This window comes from Typopeltis vanoorti, chromosome 25, assembly GCF_054136105.1.
Source record: "Typopeltis vanoorti isolate ZY-2024b chromosome 25, IOZ_Tvanoo_1.0, whole genome shotgun sequence".
Taxonomy (NCBI): Eukaryota; Metazoa; Arthropoda; class Arachnida; order Uropygi; family Thelyphonidae; genus Typopeltis; species Typopeltis vanoorti.
Genome location: NC_143573.1, coordinates 21409305 through 21430403, shown reverse-complemented (window position 1 = coordinate 21430403; position 21099 = coordinate 21409305). Strand labels below are relative to the sequence as shown.

The window sequence follows — 21099 nt, the reverse complement described above, 5'->3', positions numbered from 1 at the left end:
AATCTTATAGAAACCCTTCAGTAATTTGAATGTCTCAATCATATCACCTCTTTTCTGCCTATCGACCAATTTCTGCAACCCTCATATCTTCAACCTGTTCTCATAAGGTTCATTCCACAGACCTGCTATCATCTTGGTCACTCGTCTCTGGATCCTCTCCACTTCCTCCCCATCAAGAAGAAACCCTGGCGCCCATATCTGGCCACAGTAGTCTATATGAGGTCTTATCAAGGCTCAATATAGAGGAACAATAACTTGTTTGTCTCTGCTTGTTAAAGGATTTTTCAACAACCAAGTGATTTGATGAGCTGATTTAGCCACTTTTGCTATGTGCCCACTAAACTTCAACTCCCTATCCACCAACACTCCCAAATCCCTGGCCTCATCAATCTCCTGGAGTATGGTTCCACCAATGTAGTTTACTGCTGCTAATCTTTTCACCCCAAAATGCATAACCTTACACTTTGCAACTTTAAATTGACATCCATTTTCCCTAGCCCAGTCCTCAAAATTATCCAAATCATCCTGCAAAATTTTGACATCCTGTGCACTCACAATTGCTCTACCCAACTTTGCATCATCAGCAAACAAGTGAACACTTCCTCTCAGATCCTCTCCTATATTGTTAATGAACAAATTGAAAAGTAGTGGTCCAAGAACAGAACCCTGTGGCACATCACTAGTCACAACCCGTCTTTTGGACTACACTCCTGAATAAACCACTCTCTGGTATCTCTCCATCAACCACTCTCCTATCCATTCACCAACCCTATATCCATCCCCATATGCTCCAGTTTACTGATTAGAGTTCCATGTGGTATCCTGGCAAAGGCCTTAGCAAGGTCCAGTAGTATTACTGTAAACCCATTAATCTTATCCAGTTCAGCAGTCACTGTGTTATAAAACGTGAGCAAGTTACTGAGGCATGATCTACCCTTCACAAAACCATGTTGTCCCCCCATACAGTATCCCATTTTCATCTATCCAATCCTGTATTCTTCTCTTGACTAATTTCTCCAAGACCTTGACAATGATTCCTGATATGCTAATCGGTCAGTAATTTACAACAGCATTCTTGGAACCTCCTTTATGTAGTGGAACTATTTTCTCCTCTTTCCACCCCCTCAGGACTAACCCAGACCAGAGACTCAAATTAAACAAAATGATCAAGGGTACTGACAATTCTTTAGCCACTTCATGTATGACACGAGCTGGTATACCATCCAATCCCACAGATGTATTGACATTGAGGTTTTGCAATAGACTACTCACCTCCACTTCATTCACCACAATTTCCGCATAATCTATTGGTTCATTCATTTCTGCAATGTCACCACCTGGATGATATATTCTTGCAAAGTGCTCACTCAGTAATTCAACTATATCAACTGATTTAGTTAACTCCCTACCATCGGCATTCTTTAAAATCATTCTGCCATATACATTTTTTCTTTTACTTGCAACATATCGAAAAAACTGTTCAGGATTCTCTTTAGCCTGCATGACCAATATTCTTTCGTAATCCTTTTTTGCTTTTCTTACCACACTTGTTACCCTTCTGGCCTGCGCTTTATACCGTTCAGTGTGCCTGCCGGTCACCTTTCTCCTTAAATTCCCTCCATAGTTGTTTCTTTTTTTTGCAGCTCAAGCTTAATGGTGTTATTCATTCATTTAACCCCTACTTGATTTATTATTCGGACTCTTGGTATACAGTCAGTCATTGCTTCATGCAAACACTTCTTAACTGCTTCCCATGCACTATCAGCTTCTAGCCCTTGCAGTTGTACATGCCATGGCACTGAACCAATCAATCTGCTAAGCTTGTCATACTTACCAGCCCGATAATTCCACATGTACCCCATCTTAATTGTAAATTCCACACCTTAGCCACCTCCCAAGTCAAGACCCTATGATCACTCTCACCAATTGGTGGCAACGTGGTCATATTCGCTACAGGCCAAATTCTCAGATGCAATTACTAAGTCAAGCACTCTCTGACCGCTAGTATTTTCCATTACATGCTGTCGCAGATAGTTATCCCTTAATAACCGCATAATATCCAATTCCTTCCTCCCATGTGTCCTCTCCTCCTTCCAATCAATGTTACCATAGTTGAAGTCTCCCATAATAATTATCCTCCTTACACTGATTTCTTCTATTTGCTTATGCATACTATCTCCACATATTATTCCATCACCTGGTCTATAGCAGCACCCGACTGTATATTTTGTTCTGCTAGTTTCAATCTCACACCAAATAGCCTCAAATTTGCTCTTTTCTCTATCCTGCAGTTTCACTTCTATTCTTCTTGGCTGTATCTATCCTGCAGTTTCACTTCTATTCTTCTTGGCTGTAGCTACACTCCTCCCCCAATTTTATTCTCCCTGTCACTCGTGAACCCACTAAAACCCTCACATTCAATCCCACTAGCTTTGTCATCTTCTGTCAGCCATGTTTCACTAATGCCAATAACCTGTGGACTGGAAGTGCCAACCAAGGCCAAAAATTCTTCCTTCTTGTTCCTAATACTTCTAGCATTTGTATACATGAATTGCAGAAGGCGATTTGTCCCATCCCTATTTTGAAGCCTTATACTAATTATCCTATTCTGATTCATGATCTTTCCTACTCGCTTGGGCATATTACACACATTCACACATTCAACTGTCTCCCTAAAATCTGCATATCTACTCCCCCCCCTTAATAACTCTAGTTTCCCTGATTCTGCACATTCACTTCCACTACATTCGACAACACCTTTTCAATCTCCGTACACCAAATCCATTCAAATGTAAACCATCCATTTTATATAAATCCTTTCGCCCATCGAACTCATTCCACACATCCACAAATTCCACACCACTCATCAAACATAATTCACGCATAAAGTCATTAGCAATTATGGCCCTCCTTCTATACTCTTCACTGTCACACCGCAGCAACAGACTCACCATCCTAACTCTCTCTCTCTCTCTTCTCTTTTGCTACCTCAAGCAATTCCTTCACATCCTCACGCATAGCCTTTTTGTTTCCTTTTAAATGATTTGTACCTGCTACCACTATCAATTATTTCACCTGCTGCTTTTGCATTCTAATTGACTCGCTTACATTCTTAATGTTCGCACTGGGTTGGTATACGATTTTGCTAAGCTCTCAACTAACACACCTCTTACTAAGGCATATCCATACAACACACGCTCTTTCATTTTGTTTACACTCGCTATCATACCCTTATTTTTTCTATCATACTTTTGCTGATTATTAGTCGGTACGCTTGGTAAAGATTTTTGCCAACGCTCCAGCTGCCGATTTGTCCTATGTATCGCTCCATGTAATACAGCAATATCACTCATTGCGTCAGTGTCATCATTTTTATTCTCCAATGATTCATTCAATCATTCTGTATGTTTACCTTCATTCTCACTTTCAACGCCACTCTCACAGTTATCAGGTACTACCTCACAAATATCACCATTCATACCTCGAATATCACTGTTATCTAGATTCTCACTTTCAACAATGATATCACTCACACGACCTGAAGCACTCTTTAAATCCTCACATTCTTTCCACTTTTTGCACACATTCACTCCACTATCGTTGTTTAACCAGACTCCAACATGCTCTCCTCAATGCATACATTTCGCAAATGGTACACTGAATCAAATCATCTAAGTTAAGATTTTTAGACAAATATGGGGACCTAGACGGCATCTTTGTATTCCTCTTTATGGGAGCCATGTGCACAGATAATCGTATCTATTAATTTACTATTAAAATACTCAAAAAACACACAAAAATCACCCAGAAATCACATGCTAAAATACTAAAAGTAAACAATACTATGTAAATCCTATGCAAATTCATCAATTTTTACTCAAAATATCACTTATCTGTTCAGGAGCTATCCACAAACACTACATACCATATAGCCCTCTAGTGGCTATACTCTACATATATTGGACAGTATGTGTCGGTTTCCAATAAACAGTGAAGGAAAGATTGCTCGAGGAAAGACGTGTGACAAGTGTATCTAGAAACGGCAGTGTGTAATGCTTTTCAATCTCAATTGTGAACTGTATACGTTTGTGTTGCTTGTTTAGGTGGCTAAGGAAAGTGTTTAGTGTCTGGCAGCCACGAGACCAAATCGCAAAATTAAAAAGCTTACTCAACTCATCCAAAGACCATCACCCTCCACTGGCCCACCCTGGAGTATACTGTATTTACTGCACCTGCAACATACCATACATAGGAGAAACAGGACGCATAATTTCAATCAGACAAAAAGAACATAAACGACACATCAAATATAATAATTATGGTGAAGCTGGCCTTTCTGATCATGCTCTGAACACCTAACATAAAATTGACTGGAAAAGTATTAGTTGTCTACATCACACCAAAACATGGTATGAATGCAAATTTAAGGAAGCTTGTGAGATCATTATCACCTACCCCAATCTAAACAATAATGATGGTCTAAAAATCCCATACATATGGAAGGCATATATTTGTCCCACGAATCCTTCCTCTCTAAGAACAACTATAAACAGGACTCTAGAAATTCCAGGATCCTAAATCTATAATAACAACTTTAATACTGAAAAATAGGACATCACTGTTAAGGAGAAAATAAGAAAAAGAAAAAAGATCTATAAGAAATTTTATTCATGTTGTAATTTATAATTTTTCTTTAAATTAAAAATAACAATTGTAATAATAGAAATAGGACATCACTGTTACTGGAAAGAAAACCATCTGTAAGCAAGAATGTTTATTCATGTAATCAAAAATTAAATTAGCTTGATGTATTTTTTTTTTTTTTCACTAGAGGTCATGCCAGTGAGTAGCATGTGATCAAATCATTGTTTCTTTAGCTTACGGTTTGAAATGTAACGCAGCTTGTATTGCATATTTATGTATGCTCCAGATGATGATCTTGATATGAAGATTGAAACGTTGGGATAATAAAAAGAGTTATTCTAACACGGTTGTAGAATCCATAATTTCAAAAATGAATGCTGATCACTGTGTAACACTAAAAGAAAGGGCAGATGAGGAAGTTTAGGAAGTATCAAGCGATTAGAGATCTTTTTAATTGGATAGAAGGTGATCTTGCTTCACCAACAAAAAACCTTGCTCTTTTATCTGTAACTGATTGTATATATATGGAAGAATCTCTGCTCATCTAATGGCTTAGTTTCCTTGTTTATCTGACTGTTTTGGAGGTTGAAGTAGAATTTCTTTTATTAATGTTCTATGGTAGCCATTTTTTAGTAGGACTGAACTCAAGTATTGTAGCTCTTGGTTCATTTTATATATGTTGGTGAAAATTTTGTAGGTCCTATCATGTAAGGAATAGATAATGCTTTTTTTTTTTTTTGCACTGGATAGTGATGAGATATAGCATGTAGGTAGGGTCCTGTGTTTTTGTATATACTAGTTGAATAATCAACTACTGTATCCAAAAATGATAAAGACCTGTTTGTTTTTAATTCAACAGTGAATTTAATTCAAGGATCAAGGTTGTTGAGGTAGCTGGTGAAATCTGCTAACTGGGTAACAGGACCATGCCACATGATAAAAATATCATCAACACATACACAATTAACCACAGAAAAAATAGCAAGGTTATTTTGTTGGTGAAGCAAGGTCACCTTCCATCCAATCAACAAGATCTTTAAGCACCTGAAACCTCCTAAACTTCCACACCAGCCATTTAAAAAACCAGATGTCAACAAGATCAGTTGTTATTTACACTATATAGCACAAACAGGCAGATATGGAGAGGTACATCAATTAGAACAATTCAAAGATATTGAGAACAAAAGATGACACAAATCAGGGCTGGCATACAACAGAAACAAAACATCAAGCAGCATGGCAACAAACAAAAATGCCTCACATATATTGCCATTTTTTTCTAAAGAGCATTCAAAGAATCAACTGAAATGATGACACATCTACTACTGTGCAACAAAAAACAAGGGATGATTTTACCTCAAGTTTGGTCCATTAATTCATCATGACACACTCATATCTACCAGTAGTATACAGCAATCCATGAACCAGCAGCCAGCATGCTTTCCATTAATTGTCCTGATGAATTGAAACAAAAGAATTTTTGCAAAACTAGTTGAGAAAATAAAAAGTAGTTTCTTATTCTATGTTATTTTTATTTTTTTTTGTGTGTGACAAAATACCAGAATACATATTCCTAGCATGTAGGATATCTAGCTTCAATTTTCATGTTAATTTATCACCTCAGATTACTTTTACAACACTCCTTCCTCCATTTCACAGATATTTCAATAGCTTCCAGAACATTTTGACACCCTCCAAATATTTATCTTTTGGATTCTTCCCAAAATCATACCGTGACTTTAGCTACTTCTACAAACTGCTTTGCTTTGCTTTCTTACAATTTTCTCTGTATTCAATCACTGCAAATGCTGACTTGTTGCTAGGAGCATTTGATATGCTTTCTTCTTTTCCATGACCATGTCTTTTATTACCTGAGTGCACCATGGAATTCTGATTTTTCTATCCTTGCTGACTACTTCACTTCACTTCACTTCACTTCATTTTAGAGTCTGTCAGCAAGTTTCCGAACTTTGATTATTGCTTTCAAACTACTTCATTTTTTCTCAAATAATATTTGTACATTTGAATCTACAGTTCTCCTCGGAAAGTGCTCAACTTTGATTCATTTTAAAACTTTCTTAGATATTTTTCTTTTCAATATGATATTCATTTTTATTTTGCTCAGAACTAAATAGTTGATCGCTTCTTATTTCAAATCCTCTTATCTGATTTAACACTACTGTATTAAAAATAACAATGATAAAATAAAACTCATTCAAACATTAAGTTATTTCTATTTAGTAATTATTAATATTGTGTAGTAAAGAAAGGAGGGAAAATTAAAACTTACTTCAGTTATGATATTACTTCCAGTTGTTACTAGATGTTCCCAGCGACTTAAGTGAAGTTCTCGTCCTGTATTATTGGCAGTGATAACAGAAATCTAGAAACACCACAACCATACTTATGATTTCAGTTGAAATTAATATAATATGAGAATAATTAGATAAAAAACAAAGTGTAAAGTACAGAATGATATTTTATTTTTTAAAGTAAAATTTATCCCCCCCCCACCCATAAGTACAAAGACCAGAAAATGTAAAGATTCTTTCTTTAATAAATGAAATGCAAGCATCATTTTTGAATATCGATATCTGTCTGCAAATGTATTATTATTAACATCTGACCTCCATGGAGTCAGAGACTCATCGTGGAACGCGCACACACACACACACACTATTGCACACAAATCACATCCAACCGTGCCAATGATCCAATTGTCCACATTCAAAACACACTCAGGCAATGCATTCCTCACGAACCACTCTCCATGTAAAGAAACTTCTCCTCACTCCTCTGCTCACACCCTCTTTATGCAGTTTCAAGTGATGGCCTCTTGTTCTACCCCCCCCCACACACACTCTCTCATTCTATGAAAAATTTCTTCCATGTCAACCTGATAACAACTCCTGACTAGCTTATATGTCTAAACAATATCTCCCCCCCCCCCTTCCTCCTATTCACGAGGCTTTGCAATTTACAATCTCTTAATCTGTCCTCTTACTCCAAATTCGAAAGATCACTAACCACCTTTGTGAATTTCTCTGGAACCTTTCCAACATATCCTCATCATTATTAAAACATGGTGAATAGATCTGTGTACAATAATGCATATGAGGTCTGATCAAGGCCTTATACAATGGCATCATAACCACTTTATTTATGTCACGATCCTCTGCATCATTGTCATTATCTGATGTGATGTCTACACAACTGCAATGTGGCACCTGAATTTCAGGTCTTTGTCCACTACCACTCCCAGATCTCTCATTTCCTCTCCCTCCTTTAAAGATTCCCCATCCCATCCCATCATTGCTTACTAAATTTCAAAACCTTACACTTTGCATCATTAAACTGACAGTTCCACATACCTACCCATTCATGCAACCTATTCAAGTCCTCCTGTAAGGCCATAACATCTGCTTGACTCTGCATTGCTCTCACCAATTTTGCATCATCTGCAAACAGCTGCATGTCACTAATTAAATCCATCCCAGTATCATCAATATACAAATTGAACAACAATGGTTCCAAAACGGACCCCTGCAGTACACCACTAGTGACCTTCCTCTTATGGGATACCACACCCCTATATACAACTTTCTGATACCTATCTGACAGCCAGACACTGATTCAACTCATAAGTCTGTTATCCAATCCCATCTATTTATGAATCATATGATTCATGTCTTCTGTGAAGAAAGACTCCTGCATGGATGTCTAAGTTGTAAAGTTTTAACTGGAATCTCTCCTTTCATTTTATGATGCTTAATATTTACTGCATTACAACTTTAACTATTTTTATACATCCTTATAAACAATAATATTTAACAATACTATGTGTTATGCATTTCTGAGCTGTTTTATGATTATTCATGAAGGCTTCAATTACTATTATCACATTCATCATCATTCAGCCATTTCCAATGAGTTCAAAGATTGACTGTGGGAGGCCCACAGCAACCATTGTTCACATAATACTAATCATACCTCTCTTAATTTCATTTACTAATAGTGAACTCACAGTTACATTTGATAACACCTGCTCCCCTCATCCACCACTTCATTTTCAAGAAAAAAATTTAGTTCTCACATGAATGCTAACCACACTAATTCAACTTTCAGGAATTAACCGTGGCTCTGCCTCCCTGTTATATAATGAAATTTTTTTTCTGCACTTATCCATAAAATTAGCCCTAGTGATTTAAATGTTTCTATCGTAATCAAAATTTTGTAACCCACAAAATTTCGATATGTCCTTATAGAGAGAATTAAGCACACTGCCATACTTTATTTACCTGCCTCTAAATACATTCTCCCTACAAGTTTCTCATTCCTATGAAACCTAGACAACAATAAGAGCATGGAAGATAGCTATATCAAAGTCTTATAAAGAGAGATAATAACTTTCTTATCCATACTTATCAGCATGTTTTCCAACATCCAAACGAGTCATTATATATTTGGCCAAGTTTCGACACATTTCATGAACTTCCAGTTTGTCCACTATCACCTGCAACCCCCAGCATCATCAATTTCTTGAAAGGTAGTTTTCATTAAGTTATTATACAGCTTGTAATCTTTGTACAAGCTCAGTAATTACTATCTAAATACAAGCCTGTATTCCAAAAGTTCAAACCTCACACTCTGCCACAGTAAATTCACAATCATTATTATTTGTCCACAATATCAGTCTATTGAAATCATCTTGCAGGATTGTTACATCACCTTTATTTACTATTGTTCTCTTCAGTTTGACATCGTCAGCAAATAACTAGATATAACCTTTCCCACCCAAGTTTCCCCATTATCTTTAAACAGCCTGGTTAAAGAACAAAGTAAATAGCAGTAGTTCAAGCACAGAGTCCTGAAACACACTACTAGTCTTCCTGATTCTACTTGACCATATATTATTTTTTGTATCTGTCTTCTGTCTATCATTCCATATTCATATCAATTCCTATGCAATTTCATCCATTTGCAATTTCAAATATATTTCCATGTGGTATCCTGTCATTTACCTTTGCCAAGTTCATCAGTATCATAAAACAGCCATCTTAAATTCTCCTGAAGGATCATTACAACACCTGTATTTACTATTGTCCTTCTCTATTTGACATTAATCTCCCATCTTATTTCCAAGAAAAAAGACTATACTTCATTCTTCCTCACTTTTGATTGACAACATTCCTCTCACCAACCAGCCAAAATCAGTTTCCTCTTCTTGAATTGATATTCACATCTCATCAATCCTGGCAAAAACACATAAAGTCCATAGCCTTTTTGGCCTCCAAAAAAAAACTTAGTATTATAGGAGATATTATTATTATTATTATTATTATTATTATTATCATTAATTTTACAAAAAGTTGGCAAAAGAATTCAAAGAATTATTTGGATGTTGTAAAAACACACTGACAAATAAAGATAAGGAGATAATTTAGCTGCATCTTGATTACTGTGCAGATTGTTTATATGGGTTTTTTGTGGGATCAGGAGGTGGTGGAAAGGATTCAAAGGTAAGTGACCAAGCTGGAGAAAGGTCTATAGAATGCTCCCTATAAGGATAGATTGAAGATGTCTGGACTACAAAGTTTAGCTGATAGATAGTAAAGAGGGGACATGACAGAAACTTATTATTATTATTATTGTTAATAGATATCTCCATGGGGTCCAAAGACTCATTGCAGGGAGACCCAGAAACATCATTCACAATATACCTATCATAGCTGCAATGTAACCAAATTTATCATGGGAGTAAGAAACTAACCATTATTAACACAGTACCTATCATACCTCTCCTTAAACTGATTCACTGACTCACAAAGGAAACCAGGAGACCAGACCTGCACACAATAGTCCAAGTGAGGTCTTATCAAAGCCTTGTAAAGAGGCAAAATGACTTCTTTATCTTTACATGTGAATGTTCGTTTCAGCATTGCAATTATCTTTTGATAATTGCAATGCTGATTGCAGGGGCCATGTGACAAAGATTGCATTTGCAATCTTTGCCACATGGCCCTGAACTTCAACTTCCTATCTATTAACACTCCAAGATCCCTAGCCTTATCAGTTTCTTCTTGCCTAATCCCACCAATATAATATGACATTGGATATCTAATCATGCCAAGTGAATGACTTTACATTTACTGACATTCAACTGACACCCATTTTCCCATGCCCACAGTTCCAGCCTATTCAAATCATTCTGCAAGTAATGCATGTCAGCAGCATTCCAGATTACCCTACCTAACTTTGCATCATCAGCAAATAGCTGTGTGTCGCTTGTCAAATCCTTCCCAATATCATTAATGTACATATTGAATAACAGTGAACCAAGCACTGATCCTTGAGGTGCACCACTTGTTACCTTAAATCTTGCAGATTCACATTCCCCGTATACCACTTTTTGATATCTGTTAGTCAGCCATCCTCTTATCCATGCTAATATTTTATAACCCAAACCCATTTTCTCCAATTTATGCAACAGTCTACCATGATGTATTCTGTCAAAAGCCTTAGCAAAATCCAAAAGTATCACGGTGTATCCATTCCCTTTGTCTAGTTCAATGGTAATATCGTTATAGAATGTGAGCAAGTTGCTAAAACATGACATTCCCTTAGTAAAGCCATGTTGTTCATTGCAAAATAGAGATTCACTGTCAACCCATTTCTGAATGCAAGCCCTAACCATTTTTTCCAAAATCTTCACCATCACTCCTGAGATACTAATTGGTTGATAGTTGAATACATCGGTCTTTGCACCACCCTTGTGCAATGGAATTACCATACATTCTTTCCACTCCTGTGGAATCTTCCCTGTTCTGAGACTCAAATTATATAACCTGGTCAAAGGAATGGCCAGTTCAGCTGAACACTCTTTTAGCACACGTGCTTATATCTGATCAGCCCCTATTGCTGAATTCTTATTCAATTTGTGCAACAGCTCTAATACTTCTTTCTCATACACCTGCATTTCTTCATCTAGTGAAGAAGTAACAGTGAGCTCAATGTTGAATAGTCAAGTTGATAGATTTTAACAAAATGGGCACTGATTAACTGAACAACATCTTCTGCATCTGTAACCCTCAAGCCATCTGGATTTAGAACAGTTATTCTTTCATATTCATTCTTTCTTTTACTTGCAGCATATCGATAGAATTCTTGTGGGTTGTCTTTAGCATGTTTCTATTCAATAAGTTTTAAAAGAGGTATACCGTGAGTAGACATATCGATACAAAATTAATAACAGAAAAAACTCACGTACAAAGATTATTTAATAGTATAATTTTCACCTGTGTGTCACAGGCATCTTCAGTACATTAAGCTCAAATCAAACAATAACTGACAATTCCAAAAAGCGCCACCTAAGTAGCTGTTGTAAGATAACTAAAAAGGTCAATAACTTTCCTAAAAAAAATAAAAATAAAAAAATAAAATAAAATAAAATAAAATAAAATAAATCAATACAATAAAAAGTTAGGAAAGATTAGCTGATTTGTAAAGTACTATCTCCCATAAAGGGGATAGACGTAAGCCGTCAGATCTGTTTAAGTTAGGAGAATGAAGTAGAGTTTCACATGTTTCTTTATAAAGACGTTCCATGAGAAACTGACTTTTGTGAAGAACTCTTGTCTTTCTCCAATGAACTCTGTGTCTAGTGAAGATGGCATGTTCTGCAAGTCCAGACTTTTCAGCGTTAAAGTATTCAATATAAGATTGGTGTTCTTCTAGTAGAATAGAGGCAGATCTTCCCGTTTGTCCGAAATAAGATAATCCACAAGAGTACGGAATCTGGTAGACACCTGGATGATTAAGATGTGGAAGCTTGTCCTTAGGAGAAGTGAGAAAGGTGGAGATTTTTCTAAACGGTCGAAAGGCAACAAAAATATTCAGTGGTTTGAATGTATAGCAAAAGTTTTAAAACCACTGAATATTTTTGTTGCCTTTCGACCGTTTAGAAAAATCTCCATCTTTCTCACTTCTCCTAAGGACAAGCTTCCACATCTTAATCATCCAGGTATCTACCAGATTCCTTGCTCTATGTAATACATCATGTAATGCTGAATCCAGTGAGGTCAAGAGGAGATAATGATAGGTATAGAAACAGTGACAATGCCTTGATTCATTATACTAATGATAAACTACTACTAATAATAATGATGTCAAATATAATGCTATTAATGATATTATCAATCTGTCCAAAGATTATTGGGATCTCTGAGACATGATTGACAGAATATGATATACTGAAAGAGATAAAAGTGGCAGGTATAGCATTTTTCGACAAGATAGGAAGGGAAAATGCAGTGGTGGAGTACTGCCTATGGTAATTGATGAGTTATGTCCTTTCAGAGTGGAGGATTTGGAGGGAAATGGCACTAATGGTTCTGAAAGCATATGATGTGAGGTAGAGGAGGGCAGGAGAGTATATTTAGTGGGATGTTGCTATAAGCCAGGGTGCATAGAGGGCAAAGAGCAAGAGATGCTTAGGCAGTTCAGCTTGGCGAGTGCAAAAAAAATAACTGTTATGAGAGATTTTAACTAAAGAAGTATAAATTGGGAAGAGGAAACTGCATGTAGAAGTAACAGAATATAATTTCTATAATTCTTGAGGATGAAATGTCTTAGGCAACATTTGGTAGAAGGAATACGAAATTCAAGAGTTTTGGATTTGGTCATAGCATCAGCAGACTGATTGTAACTGAGATGGCATCTCAGTACCCAGATGGAGAGAGAGTGACCATGTGAGTTTGACTTGGAAGATGAATATACATGCTGGAGTACCAAAGAGAAAGGAATGTATGTGGAATTATAAGGTAGGTGATTATAATACTCATAGATATCAACTTGGGACAGTTTCATGGATGGAGGAATTGGGAGGGCACAATAGCAAGCAGCAAGTTGTATGCCATAAGTGAAGTAGTAGTAATAATATAGTATAAAAACAATATCAAACAGAACTACAGGTAAATAAGTGGTTATGGACGAGATATAAGGAGAGGGGTGGAGAGAAGATGCATGAAATATATAAGACTCATGCCAGAAGAGTGACTAGTATTGTAAGGAAGGAAAAATGGAATATGAGAAGAGATTGGTCTTGAGATCCAAAGAAAATCCTAAGGAATATTGTTGCAGTAGGAGGAGAAATGATTGTTGAAGAATGACATTGGATAAAAATGGGAATAGAGTACTGATACAAAGGATATTGCATCAATATGTAGATAAAGTCAGTCAAATCAGTGGAGTTGTTCAATGAACACTTTTTTTTGGGTGGGGAGGGGATATTTCATCCTGGAGAAGTAGGTTTTAATTCTAGAGGCATAGAGCAATTAAAGGTTTTAGAAATGCAAGAAGAGAGTGTGTATCAAATACTGAGTACTGTGGATGTTGATAAAGCAATAGGACTGGATGGGATTTTGCCATGGGTTTGGAGAGATTGTGCTAAAGAACTGACAGCTCTGCTGAGTGGATTTTCAATGAAAATCTGGCTGCGAGAAAGGTATCCAAAGAGAGGAAGGAGGGTGTTGTGTCGGAAAAAGTGCTGATTCACTATTGGTGAGTCATCCTTCTTCCGACCCAACATACGGTAATGATTAGATCTAAGGATAAGGACATACTTATGCCTCCAGAAGAATAAGAAGAGCTACATATGCTCACTCAGAAGTATGTCTAACCATCTTTAGTTGTATATATTAAGTGATTTTGAGAAGCCCATAATTAAAGTTGATAATGTCTGTGTAAAAATTAACAAGGGAAAATTATGTATCAGTACTGAAATGTTATTATTAGATGTATATAAGATGATATATGTATTAGAGCCATGTCAAAACAGTTCAGAGTTGCGGTGACCAATTGGCCTCCGCTATGAGCATGACGTAGCCATCGAGAGAGGGAGCTCGCATTTTACAATATAAGGTCCAGTGCGAGATTCAATCGCTCTCTTGTTTTCTGTTCCTGCATTCCTGATCCAAGTCCTGGATAGCTGCGGAAACTGCTGGCACCCAGCAACAATCTCCCGGTTGCTGTACGTGCCGTGTCGAGTATAGTCACCCAAGGAATGAGGTCGGAATTCCAGTAAAGAGCCGTTGGTTAGTTATGCCAACGTGCAGTCATCAAAAACGGAATCTCTCGAAAATGATAGAAGTAAGTTGCAGATGCCATGAGAATACGTGGTGAGAAAATGCAGAAGTGTAATCAAGGAAGTCTCAGCAACTCCGTGAAAAGACGAGAATGGTAATGTACAAGTTTTCATACTCAATTTGAATAGTAACCAAGGAATTAGGGAGCTCCACACATTTAACTTTCATATAATGCCTAAAGGACTGTTTTGGACTAATCTGTCTATGTCTTATAAACTAGTGCCACTCTAAGCTTATGCTGAGAAAGGAATCAAACCTTCGAACTGTTTATTTGGAAGAAACATTTATGGCATTATGTAAGAAATTAGCTTGAATATTAACCAAGTTGGGAGGAGGATAAAGCCTGAGCATAAGATAGAATATTATCCCATGTTAAAATGCAAGACGGAATATGTCTGATATGCTCTACACAAGGATTGTATATAACTGTGCATGTGTTGTTTTTATATGCGGGAACTGAGTAACTCTGTGTGAATTAACCGAGTCTGAACATAGTAACACAAAAGAAAGTGTGGGACTGTTAGAATAAATTTAGAAGTAGATATTTTGGATGTCTTAACATAAAGGGGGGGGGGAGAGTTCAGACTCTTTAGTATTGAAATTACTATTTAAAGTGTATATGTGTAAGTGTTTAAAATAAATGTATTTCTTTACCCCAAAGTTCATGAGTCTGTCGTTTTCTGAGATTTGAATTACCACTTATTAAACTTTCGGACATGCATAAGTAAAGGGGGAATCCATTGCCATAAGAAAAAAAAAAAAGGGGGGGGGGCATGACTGCAAATCATGTGATCCCTTTAATATTTTGAGTTGTTTAATTGCATATCAGAATTCAGTTGCCAGCTGGCGCAGTCGTTTTAAACAATTATAAATTTGTAGGCAACAGAATAGCTGATGTCCTAAAGTGATAGATAATAGAAACTACGAATATAAATATAAATAAAAGGGACGAAGTCAAGAAGTAACAAGGGTAAAATAGACCATTGCATAAGGGGGTAGCAGACACTAGAGGTCTCGTACTATAGACCAGTTTCTATTTCATCAGTAGTTGTTAAGATTTAGGAGTAATAAGTGATTAAGGATCATTTACAGCATTGAGCAGATGTGGGTAATGTTAACTGTGAGAGTCAGCATGGATTTATTAGGTGGTGCTCGCTTTATTAATATGATTGCTTTTTTATAATAAAGTGATTAGCAAAGTTGCTGAGGGAAAGGCATATTCTGCCATTTTTTTTGGATTTTACAAAGGCATTTGACAGAGTACCACATGATAAGCTGATATTTAAAATGTGGCACATGGGTTTAGATGTTAGGGTAGTGAATTGGAATTGGCTATCTGATAGATATCAGAGATTTGTGTATGAAAGAGTGGTATCAAAGAAGCAGAAGGTTATAAGTAGAGTCCCATGGAGCTCAGTACTGTGACCTATGTTTAACCTTTATATCAATCACATTGTCAGTGGATTGCAGGGGGATATTCAGTTGTTTGTAGATCACGTGAAGCTGGGAAGGGTTATTAGTAATAGTGCAGACATGATAACCCTGAACAGGATTTGAATAAACTGGACAGATGGACAAATGAATGGAGATATCAGTTTAATTCTGCTAAATGTAAAGTCTTGAAGTTTGGGATACATCAATGGGAGGTTGCATTCTTTGTTGGAGGAGCTGTACTGGAGAAAGTGGGGAGGAAAGGGATCTGGAGGGGATCATGATTGATAGAAACCTTTGCAATATGCTCCCTGAAATTCAGGTAACAAATTGTAAAAGTGGTAAAGGTAACCCAGAGGAATGCTGCAATACTGGATGGATGCTGACTTGCAGAGATAAAAGAGTTGTCATTCCATAGTATAAAACACAACAAAATGACAACTTGCACTCTGATCAGACCACACCTGAACTATTCTGCTCAAATCTGGTTCCCAGGATTTGAAGGGGTACATTAACTGTGGAAAGAGTGCATGGGGGCAGTCAACAAAGATGATATCAGGATAGGAATGATAATTATGAGGATAGGCTGAGGGAATGTGAACTACAAAGTTTGGTTAATAGAAGGAGGAGAGGTGATACAACTGAGATTTTTAAATTATTGAGAGATAGTTACAATGTTGACAGTGGGAAGTTCTTTAGTTTAGTGGAAAAGGGGGAAGGAGCAAGAACAAGGGGTCATACCTAGATATTATGAAAGGAAACTGTGAGCAAGAGGGCAAGGAGTGGTTTTTTTGCATTGAGGGTGGTTGAACTATGGAATGCACTGCCTGATAAGAGTGGTGAGAGCACAAATGGTCAATGGGTTCAAGGAATGGTATGATAGATTTTGTGTTTTATAGGGTGGGCTCCCGTGATGAATCTTGTGATTCTGTTGAGGTCTAAATCATAATAATAATAATAATTAATCATGGAAAAGTTTACAACTCAACAATGAACCCAAATGGAGCCACTGTCCACAAAGATAGAGCCACAATGGAACTCCTAGTTCACATTTTTGGAAAACAAATAATTTCACAAAGATCTGCAATTAATTGGCCATCACATTCTCCAGATCCTATGGCTCCTAACTTCTTCCTGTAAAGTTACCTGATAGGAAAGGTGTATGCAAACAAGCCCCAGACATCCAGCAGCTGAACAAGAACATTCATACAGAAATTAGCAAGCTGCAGCCAGAAATTTTAACAGCTGTGGTTGATCATGCCATAGAAAAGGCTTGTCTTTGTGAAGCCAAAAATGGAAGGCAATTATTATTATTATTATTATGTGGCACCTACAGGGAGGCCAAAGACTCATCAAGGGAGGGCACCTACTCTACAACTCTACGTCTCCACCACCCAATCCACCAACTACAGCAAATCACATCATGTACACTAACGCCATCTACTAGCCACCACCACTAGTATTTTCACAGACAATCACAAACATCCATACCCACAGTGTAATTTGAACCTGCAGCTTTTTGGCTGGAGAGTGGTTATGCTAATCACTCAGTCAACCAGGCCAGCTGTGATGTGGTTTATTATTATTATTATTATTATTCAGGCATCCATGGAGTCAAAAGACAGATCGTGGGAGGTCCTTCCTAAGAAACACAAAGTCTATCATACCACTCCTTAAACTCATTGACTGTTCTTACTCTCACCACTCTATCAGGCAATGCAGCCAATGGTTCAACCACCCTCCATGCAAAGAAACCATTCCTCACTCTCTTGCTCACAGCTTCCTTTCATAACTTTCAGGGATGGCCCCTTGTCATCGTTCCTTCCCACTGCTCCACCAAGCAAAAAACTCCCCAGTGTCAACCCTGTAACTACCTCTCCTTCTTCTATCTACCAAATTTTTCATTACGAAGTAGGTGACCAAGATATGCAGTTTTACTTCTTTTTATGGTATCTAAAAGTTCACGTGATTTCCCCATTTGTTCCAGTACTTCCTGATTGGACGTTTTTGCTGTCCATGGGATTTTTAACATTCATCTGTATAGCCACATCTCAAAGGCTTCAAGTCTTTTTATTAATGTTGTTTTTAAGGTCCAAGTTTCTGCACCATGCAGCAGTACAGACCATACATAGCATTTAACCATGCGTACTCTAAGATCTAAGTTTAAACTGTGGTTACAGTGTTGATTTCATCAAGAGAAAATTTTTTCTTGCCATTTCAATTCTAACTTTTATTTCCATTTATGGATTGCAATCTTCATTTAACATATTTAAACTTTGCCACTCTTTCTATTTGTTTCCCATTTAAAGAAAGCGCTAAATTAAGAATTGGTTTCTTACTTATGACCATGAATTTAATTTTGGTGATATTTATTTTTAATCCCATTTTTTCACTCTCTTCATTTATTAGTTCCAAAAGATTTTGAAGATCCTGCATATTGTCAGCCAGAAAAGCTGTATCATCGGCATATCGGATTACTGATGATTTCACCATTTACACTAATCACTTCCTTTCTTCCTTCCAAGACTTTTTGAAATATGGCTTCTGAGTAGATGTTAAAAAGAAGAGGTGACAGCACACATCCTTGCCTTACTCCTCGTTTGATGTTAATGGAGTCTGTAATAATGTCATCAACTTGAACAGATGCCTTTTGGTTCCAATATAAGTTTTCAATGATCCTGATGTCTTTACCATCTAATCCAATACTTTTTAATAGTACAATCATTTTAGCATGTTGGACTTTGTCAAATGCTTTCTCGAAGTCGATGAAGCAAATGAATATTACCTTGTTTTGGTCAATACATTTTTGAAATAAGATCTGAGAACAGAAAAGGGCCTCTCTTGTTCCCAAGCCGTTTCTAAAGTCGAATTGGGTATCACTGATGGTGTCTTCACATTTTCTGTATATTCTTTTTTGAATTATTTTCAGAAACATTTTGAGAACGTGACTCATTAGGCTGATCATTCTATAGTCATTACAAGTTTTCGCATTTACTTTTTTAGGTAGCATGATGAAGGTCGACTGTAACCAGTCTTGAGGGATTATGCCTGTATCATAGATCTTATTAAATAGCTTTACTAATATGTTAATGTTGTCACCTTCTAATAATTTTACTATTTCTGCTGGTATTCTATTTGGTCCTCGGGCTTTACCATTTTTAGCTGAGTTTAGTGCACATTCTACCTCTGATCTTAGAATGCATGGCCCTTCCATATGTTCACAAGTATTTTCTGGGTTCTGTCTGTTATCAGTAAAGAGTTCTTCTATATATTTCACCCATTCTTGTATTTTGTCATCCTTTTTGGATATAATTTCTCCCTTTTTGTTTCGAAGGATACAGAATTGTTTTTTCTTACATATACCTGAGGTCTCTTTCATCTTTTTGTGTAGATTAAAATTATCATGCTTTTCCTGTAGAATTTCTATTTCTTTACATTTTTCATTCATCCAGATTTCTTTTGCTTCTTTGATCTTGTGTTTAATAATTTTCTGAACCTCTGTATATTTTGTTGGATTATGATATTCCCTCAACCATCCTTTTGGGTGAGATATATAGACGACATCTTTTCAGTGTTGCCTCATAACAGAGATTCCTTATCTTCCTTTTTAGCCAGAATCAATTTCTTACATCCTCATATTAAGTTTACCATGGAGATTGAAAAAGACAACAAGTTATCCTTTTTAGACATCCTCCTCATTCATTCACCTTCAGGTATTCTAACAACAACAGTTTACAGAAAACCCATTTTCACTGGACGCTATATTCTCAAACAATCTGCTCATCATCCTTATCAAAAAACAGGAATCATAAAAATGTTTAATCTGATGAGCTAAAACTAATTGTTCAACTTCTCATGAATTACAGAAAGAACTTTCAACTATCAAACATCACATGAAATTAAATGGCTTCTCTGAAAAAAGTACACAACATCTGTTCAATTCCTACAATCCAATCCAGAACAACAAAGAATCAATACATCGAGTTCCGATTCCATATATTTCCGGGATTTCAGAATCAATTTCAAGAATTCTGAAGAAATATGATTTAACAGCCACTTATATACCTATTAACAAAATATCCACCTATTTCCCATCTTCTAAAGATAAACACTCAACTATGTCTCTGCCTGGTGTGTATATCAAGTGTTCCTGATAACTGCAATATTTTCTACTTTGGACAAACAGGACGCTCTATAGAAAAAAGAATTCAAGAGCATCAATCATACATTCTGCACAGCAAATCCGATAAGTCTGGATTGGCTCAGCACGGGATAGAGACAAGCCACAATATCCTCTGGTCCAAGACTCGCCTTCTACACAGATGTCGCAATAAATATGAACGCTCATTCAAAGAGAGTGCTGAGGCCTTACTTCAACGCCCTGACTTGAATCAAAATGACTGTATATCCTTATCAAAAATATGGGAAAGTTTTAATCAGGATAACACATTCCTTTTTTTTTTTTTTTAATTGAGACTTTTAATTCCTACATTAGTCTAATGTTATTTATAAATTAAGAAGATTATTATATGAAATTGTGAATTAATAACTATATTTAATCATCACTCTGATGAAATTTTTCCTCTCTTTAATGCTTAGCAATGTAACATCACACAGCTCGTTCTACTTTTGAATGATCAATTGTTGGTATTCCACCTTGTTAAAAACTGTTCCTATGTAGCCACTGAAGAATGTTTGTTATTTTCAGACTGAAATATTTGGCAAATTTAAAATATTGTTGTGTTAACATGTCTATAATTCCTAATCATAATGTCACAAATGTCTCTCAAGAGTAAAAGAAGTTGTTATTCCTCTTTATAAGACCTTGATACATCCATATCTGGATTACTATGCTCAAGTCTGGTCTCCTAGGTTTCTTCGG

At 36.5% G+C, this 21099-nt stretch overlaps 1 protein-coding gene across 1 annotated transcript in view; it reads right to left on the bottom strand.

Annotated features, from left to right (window-relative positions):
- Positions 1-21099, bottom strand: part of LOC150092596 (phospholipid-transporting ATPase ABCA1-like) — a 982930-nt gene that overhangs the window by 814542 nt on the left and 147289 nt on the right. Inside the window, exon 9 of the mRNA XM_090414749.1 lies at positions 6935-7027. Within this exon, the coding sequence (XP_090270875.1) occupies positions 6935-7027 (93 nt within the window). The remainder of the gene's footprint in view (positions 1-6934; positions 7028-21099) is intronic.